Source organism: Arachis hypogaea, chromosome 7, assembly GCF_003086295.3.
Source record: "Arachis hypogaea cultivar Tifrunner chromosome 7, arahy.Tifrunner.gnm2.J5K5, whole genome shotgun sequence".
NCBI classification, from domain to species: Eukaryota; Viridiplantae; Streptophyta; class Magnoliopsida; order Fabales; family Fabaceae; genus Arachis; species Arachis hypogaea.
The window spans coordinates 67848732-67856642 of NC_092042.1; the positions used below are offsets into that span (position 1 = coordinate 67848732).

Sequence of the window (7911 nt, forward strand, 5' to 3'; positions counted from 1 at the left end):
AATTTCTCATAATTTTTCATGCCCTAGAACACCTCAACAAAACGGGGTTGTTGAAAGAAGGAATAGAAGCCTTCAAGAAATGACTAGGGCTATGTTATGTGAGAATGAGGTTCCTAAATTTCTATGGGCTGAAGCTGTAAATACAGCATGTTATATTTTGAATAAGACAATAATTAGAAAAGGGTTGAAAAGAACTCCTTATGAGCTATGGAAAGGAACCCCTCCAAATCTTAAGTACTTTCATGTTTTTGGATGCAAATGTTTTGTGCTTAACAACAAAGAAAATCTTGGTAAGTTTGATCCAAAATCTTATGAAGGAATGTTTGTTGGATATTCCACCACTAGCAAAGCCTATAGGATTTATCTTAAAGAACATAGAACCATAGAGGAATCCATACATGTTACTTTTTGTGATTCTAACTTAATTCCCAGTACTGTGATAGATAATGATTCAGATTGTGAAGGAGCTGGAACAAACAAAGAAAATCCCAAGTCTGCCCAAATTGAAGAATCTGCCAGTCCAGAATTGTCTCGTCAGATTGGAGGAGACATTTCTATTTTGTCTCCTGAACCAGCACGAGAAACTGAAACCGTGAGACCAACAGAAACTCATCAAAGTTCAACACCACAAAGGAAGCCTAGAGGATGGAAGTCTATGAGGGGTTATCCTCATGACTTCATCATTGGTGATCCATCCCAAGGAGTGACAACAAGATCCTCATCCAAAAGACAATTCGAACCTAGCAACTTTGCATTTTTGTCACAAATGGAACCCATTAATGTGAAAGAAGCTCTTGAAGACCCATCATGGGTCAAGGCCATGCAAGAGGAGCTTGCTCAATTCGACAAAAATGAGGTTTGGACATTAGTACCTCATCCGGATGGTAAGAAAGTTACGAGTACTAAGTGGGTGTTTAAAAATAAACTTGGTGAGGATGGACAAGTTATTCGTAACAAGGCTAGATTAGTGGCCCAAGGTTACGATCAAGAAGAGGGAATAGATTTTGATGAGTATTTTGCTCCGGTAGCTAGAATGGAAGCAATTAGGTTGCTTCTTGCCTATGCTGCCCATAAGGGTTTCAAAATATTTCAAATGGATGTCAAATGTGCTTTCCTTAATTGCTTTATTGATAGAGAAGTGTATGTGGCCCAACCCCTCGGCTTTGAACATAAAGATTTTCCAAATCATGTTTTCAAACTTTCAAAGGCTCTTTATGGGCTTAGGCAAGCTCCAAGAGCTTGGTATGAAAGGCTTAGTGCCTTCCTATTAGAAAATTAATTTCAAAGGGGAACCACGGACACAACTTTATTTATTAAAGCATCTAATGATGATATTCTTCTAGTTCAAGTTTATGTGGATGACATTGTGTTTGATTCGGCCAATGAATCCTTGTGTGAAGAGTTTGGAAAACTCATGACTAGTGAGTTTGAGATGAGTTTAATGGGAGAGCTTACTTTCTTTCTTGGCCTCCAAATTAAACAAACTCCTAGTGGTACATTTATTCACCAAGGAAAATATGCTAAAGAACTTATCAAAAAGTTTGGCCTAGAAAACTCTAAACCTATGGGAACACCAATGCATCCAAACACTAAACTTGAAAAAGATGATAATGGGAAAGATGTGGATGAAACACAGTATAGAGGAATGATTGACTCACTAATGTATCTTACATCCTCTAGACCGGATATTGTTCAAAGCGTGGGTGTATGTTCAAGATTTCAATCTCACCCAAAAGAATCCCATCTTTCGGCTGTTAAGCGCATCATTAGATATATTAAGGGAACATGTGATTATGGATTGTGGTATCCAAAATCTGATGATTTTTGTGCAGTATGGTTTTGTGATGCAGATTATGCGGGAGATAGAGTGGATAGAAGGAGCACCTTCGGCATGTGTTGCTTCCTTGGCAGCTCACTCAACATGTGGTCAAGCAAAAAATAAGCAACAGTAGCTCTATCCACAACTGAAGCTGAATACATATCCGCCTCTGCATGTTGCTCACAATTAATTTGGTTAAAAACGCAGTTGGAAGATTACAAATTAAAAATCAATAGTATACCATTATTTTGTGATAACATGAATGCTATAAATATTTCAAAAAATCCTGTTTTGCACTCAAGAACAAAGCACATTGAGATCAAATATCATTTTATTAGAGAACATGTGCAAAAGGGTACTATTGATATTCAATTTGTAAAATCTGAAGATCAACTTGCTGACATTTTTACAAAATTCCTCTGTGAAGACAGATTCTGTTCATCAAGAAAAAGCTTGGGAATGATAGAATTAAGTTCTGTTGAAAATTTATGAACTTTTTTATTCTGTTTGGTTTTGTCTCGTAGAAAAGCAGGAGACAAATTTCAGGATGTGTTGAACGGGCCATGATACAGGGGGAGACTGAACTGAAGTTAATTATTTTGGACCCCACCAAATCTCTTTGACCTCACTCTGACCCGTTCCTCATTTTTTTAAATTATACTTTTGGGAAGTTGTCAAATCAAATCTTTATCCTTCTCTCATCCCTTGATTCTATGAACTATTTTCACTTGTCTTGAATTAGTATGGATTGCATTGTTTTTTTCTCATTTTTTGCAGGGTCCCTCCTTGATGACAAAAGGGGGAGAAAAAAAAAGGGGGCTGAATTGAAATTGTTATATTTTATTGATTTGTTGCACTATTTTGCAGACCTGTTTTGCTCTATTTTGTGCTTTGATCTGACTCTGTTTTGAGCACTTTGTGTTAGTGGATTAATTTCGAGTTGAGCTTTGATTGTCATTTGCTCAAATACATGTATGTTGATTGGACCATTGTGTTTTGATAAAAAATAAATATTCTTCCTTTTGTATGTTATTTTCATTTATTTAGTAGTGCCCCTTAATGACAAAAAGGGGAGAAAGTGCTGAAAATTGAAATTATAAAAATAGGGGATGAAATCCTTGTGGATGGATTTATGATCACCCCTGTTATACATTGTGATGCATTTGTTTTAGTACTGTGCCTGCTGATGTTTGATTAGAAATATGTATCTGTGGAGGCAATTGATTTATCTTGATGAATATGCTTGCTTCTAGTGGAAAAGGAATATTCTGATTCATCTTGGTAAAAATGTTTGATGAATACTTTATTTTTGGCAGTTCCTTTAGTTCTTAATGATGAAAGTTGCTGTGTTTGAAAAGATTATATCTTGATTGAAAAATATTTTTCCTACCAAGATTGCTCTGATTTATTGAAAATTATCTTTGAACAGCAAGTCTTCTGCCAAAAATAGATTTTGATTGATTATGTTGAGTTTGAGCAGAAAATCAAATTTGTGATAATAAATGAGTTTTGATTCTCATTCAACTCTGCTCATAAATCAAGCATTTAGCATCATGTAATGAATATGCTAAATAACATTGTTACTTGAAGCTTGATTTAAATGTTACAAGTTAGTGCTTCCCTTGGTAAAAACAGCATATATTAAGGGGGAGCCATGTGACAATTAGAAAGGGGGAGAAATTCAAATATTCAAAGGGAGTATTCTATACTCTAATCTTTAATTTCTTTCCATTTCAATTTTTAATAATATTTGTCATCAAGGGGGAGATTGATGAGTTTGGAAAACTCAAATTTAATTTGATGATGAACAAACATTATTAAAAATAATTAATTACAAAATTATTAATTTGATCTTAATTCATACTTGCTTAATTAATAATTTTGTTGTGCAGATTTTGTGTCGGGCCGAGAAAAAAATAGCAAGCCCAATGGAGAAATAAAATTCAGCCTTGTGCAAAAATATATCTAAGAATATGTGGCTGAATTTTTTATTGTGATAGTTGGGTCAGACTTAATGGTGTAAGCCCAAATCAATTGTTGGTGCAAGACCAAATAGAAAACAATGGAAGCTATGTTCAGCTACCAAAAGAAAGAAGAAGCTGCATGCATCAAGACCATCAAAATGATGATGGCAAGAAAACATAAAAAATAAAAAGTATGTTGTGGCTGAGATCATCACCAAAAAGTGGTAAGATTTGGTGAGATAATCTCGAGCTCTTCATACTCAAAAAGAAAGAAGGAGATTCGGCCAGCAAGTAGGAGATTTTTGGAGGCATGACTTATCTCTGATTCTACTCAACCACCACAGGAAGTAGCTAGAGTGGCGAAGTGATAGAAGAGGCAGAGATTGGAGCAGATGAAGCCATCATCATCATGAAGCATCAAGGGCTAGAAATCCTTCTTGGAGAGCAAGCCAAGGATGGAGCGCTCGGATTGATGAAGAGTGATGACCAAGGAAGAACTAGAGATATTTGCATGTTGGGTTTTGCATGAGTTACCTCTTCTCTCTCTGTGGCCGAACCGGATCTGTTTTGAAGGAAAAGAGGTTAAGCTTGATTTTGTTTCAACTGTGAAGGCTTCTCTTCTCTATAAAAGGGGTGAACAGTCACGGTTTGATTCAAGGAGAAAGTTTGAGAGTGCAAGGAACAGAAGTCTCATAGCTACCTAAGCTTACAGAATTTCTTCTCCTTCAATGTATTCTGTTTAGTATTTTTCTGTTTAATTTTGTCATGTCTTGAGTCTCATGGAAAAAGGCAAACAGTGAGGTTTGTATGAAAAAGCCACAGAGCGGAAAAAGGCAGAGAGTGCAAAATTTAAAGAAAAAGTCATAGATGTCTTAGAGTTCCTTTGTTCATCTATGTTGTGTTTCATGATTCTGTGGGAATCCCCTTGTAAGTTGGGTTAGCACTTTACAGTTTGTAATCTGGATGATTATAGTGAAATTCCATCATTGTTGTGATGGAGACTAGATGTAGGTTGCATTGCACTTAGCAGCTGAACTAGGATATATCTGGGTGTAATCTTCTCTTTCTACTACTCCATTTCTGTTTCTGCTGTACAGGAGCTAAAATAAAAAATATCTCGTGTCAAGTGACGAGACAAAAATAAAAAGTCTCGTGGCTAGGGACGAGACAAAAACAGAAAAGTCTCCTCAAAGACCATAAAAAATATTCAAGAAAAAGGGGGCTAAGATTCAACCCCCTTCTCTTAGCCACTGAAACCATCAATATGAATATAAATTATTACTAACTAAATACTAATTTAAAATAATAATATTTACTAATTACGTAGCAATTTTTATTCTTTTTTACGCCTTTCAAAATAAATATTTTTTACTTAAATTGATGTATGGCTAGAATGTTAATATAAAAAAGCGAAATATAAATATATTAACTTTTGGAATTACGAATTTATCCAAAGAAACATTTCTTTTAAAATATAATGAATTTTTCGTTATTACGTACTATAAAAATAATTTAGTCTAATTTCAATACTATCATTTCAAAATTTACCATCTCGTTTTATTCACCTATTTCAAAATAAATGTCATTTTAGATAAATTAATATATTATTATTTTTTAGAACAATTAGAATATTTGTTTGAATGATACTTTATGGTCTCTTATAAATAATAGAATAATACATATTTATTACTTTGATTATTTTCTGATTTATTTCTTACTTATAATAAATAGATTGAACATTATATTATATATTCACACAGTAAATATGCATAACATACATATTTCTCTAGCATCTTCCCTTTGATTTCTAACAATATTGAAATATGAATTAATTACTTGCAATTATGTTGCTTTTTGGAAGTATACTAATTTATCCGAATAAGCATTTATATGAAAAATTATTATTATTATTCCAAAATTAAATTCACCCCAAAGTGTCTGTTTTGATGAATATTCATGTTGATATCACCGTTGATACGCATGAATAGATACATAGGACCAAAGAATCTTGACCAATGACCATACATATATCTTGTCCAATAATTAAATGTTTTTTTTTTCTATCGGATTAAGAAAAGTAGAAAACCTAATAAACGCAGTAATATTAAAGGATTGTTCCTAGAAGTTGGTGTATATGTTAACCGCTTATTATACGTTCAAAGTTAAAATTGGTGTTGCAAAGAAGGAAGAAGAAAAGTTCTTTCTTGTTGAATTGGGTCATTGCTTCAAACCTTGAAAATTCTTCACATACACATAATAAGTCGGGTCACTAGTCACTAGTCTTCTCTCTAGACCCAAAAGAAAAATCAAAATAACAATAACAATAAAATAGTTTGAAATAATTCATTCTAAGTATCTCAGACCAAAGACTAAGTCTTCATTTCCCACCCAAATTTCACATTATTCCACTTTAATTTTCTTTATTTTGGTACGTAGTGCCAGCCATAATGTTAAATGGAAACACAACATAAGTGCTTCTTTTTTTAAGCACCAACGTAGAAGTTTACAAAGAAGAAAATTTGTATGTGTTTAGTTCTTAACAACCCTCCTTTACATATTTATTTTTCAAACTTGAAATAATAACATGGAAAGTCACCAAAGGTAAAGAGGAACTAACACCAAGAAATTAAACCATGGAAGAGGTGTTGAATTCGATTAGCCATGGTTGCGAATTAGCGAAGAAAATAGAATCGGAGCAACTAGCAAATATGGCGAATATCCAACCTGATATATTGGTTTCTTCTATTGATGAAGTTGTGAAGGCATTCAATGGTGCAAAGGAGAAGCTGTTGATGACTATGGTGAATAACAATTCTTCTTCTTCTTCTTCTTCATTTGCTCAACAACAAATGGGTGCATGCGGGGCAAGTTCTTTCTCAATTATGATGCAAGAATGGATGATGAAGTCTTCTTCTTCTACAAGCTATGCTGCACAGACAACAATGGATCAGGTTTTGTTGCAAATGCAAGGATTCCCTGCTGGCGGCGGGGATCTTCAGCAGTTAAGAAATGTTGAAGGATCATCATCTATGGACAAATCAATGAAAGGCCTTGAGGTACATCAACTATCACCTTCAAGGCCACGGAAAAGGTATCTATATATTAAAATTAGTTACTGCACATCAAGAATAAATTAAATATAAATATATAATTACTAATTTTTAATATCTACGTAACATTTTTGTTATGTGCATATAGTTTTTATATATTTTAGTTTCAGTTGTGATTGTAATGTCCTACAATAACAATGCGGGAAAAAAATAAAAAAACCAACGGGGAGTGCTAAGTAAATAATGACTATCTTGAACAATATGAACAATCACCAATCAAATAAAAGTATAGTATACCCTAATTTAATGCTACTAATTAAATTTTCTCTTTTAACCCTATTAATTCACATTGTTCACAGATTGTTTAAAAATGTTGTTAGTTATCTATACTTTTTCAAAACCAATTTTTATTTATCTAGTATTACTCAATTTTAGGGTTTAAGTTTACAATTTAGTATTTAAAAATAAAAATTTAATAATTTTGAAGAAGTTAGTTGACGTTGGGTTGAAAATAGTTGACCCTAACATTACTCATGCAAAAATTGTAGCTCCAACTTCCAACTGTGACTATATATAGCTTATCATAATTTTAGAGTAGAGAATGAGTCCAATTCATAAACTATCTAACTGAACCTATTTTACTCTCAAAAACTAATTCAAAAAGTGAGAGAATATCAGAATATTCGTACTTAGGTATTACCTAAAAGTCATATATATCCTTAGAAATTTTAAAACTTGTAACAAGTTACAAAAATAATTATGTCAGTTTTAGAGACATGCTAAGTGTATGTATATAGTTGTCCAGTTTTGAGTTTAGTTTGCATTCTGTTATATATATGAATTTTTCGAACTCTCCAAAAATTAATGAACGATTGAACTTTGTCTAAGTGACAGATTAACCCCTTTGAGCTTTTTAAAAGAAAAGTGTATTTGATAAAAGGTTAAAAGATACACACGAATCGATTCTATCAACATCCTCTGTTTACTCCTATCATCTGTTTTACCTAACCCAAATTATTTGGTACTTATTAGATGCTTCTCACTTTTCTGGTCGGGCTACTTTGTTTGATACAAAAAT

The 7911-nt window shown here is 33.1% G+C and overlaps 1 protein-coding gene across 2 annotated transcripts in view; it reads left to right on the plus strand.

The window, feature by feature from the left end:
- The first annotated feature begins 6185 nt into the window (after positions 1 to 6185).
- LOC112703328 (WRKY transcription factor 55) overlaps positions 6186 to 7911 on the plus strand; it is a 4993-nt gene continuing 3267 nt past the window's right edge. Inside the window, exon 1 of one of the 2 annotated variants that reach the window (XM_025754732.3) lies at positions 6186 to 6874. In XM_025754732.3, coding sequence (XP_025610517.1) covers positions 6417 to 6874 — 458 coding nt within the window. In that variant the 5' untranslated portion in view covers positions 6186 to 6416. The remainder of the gene's footprint in view (positions 6875 to 7911) is intronic. The other variant, XM_072199542.1, reaches the window with a different exon arrangement.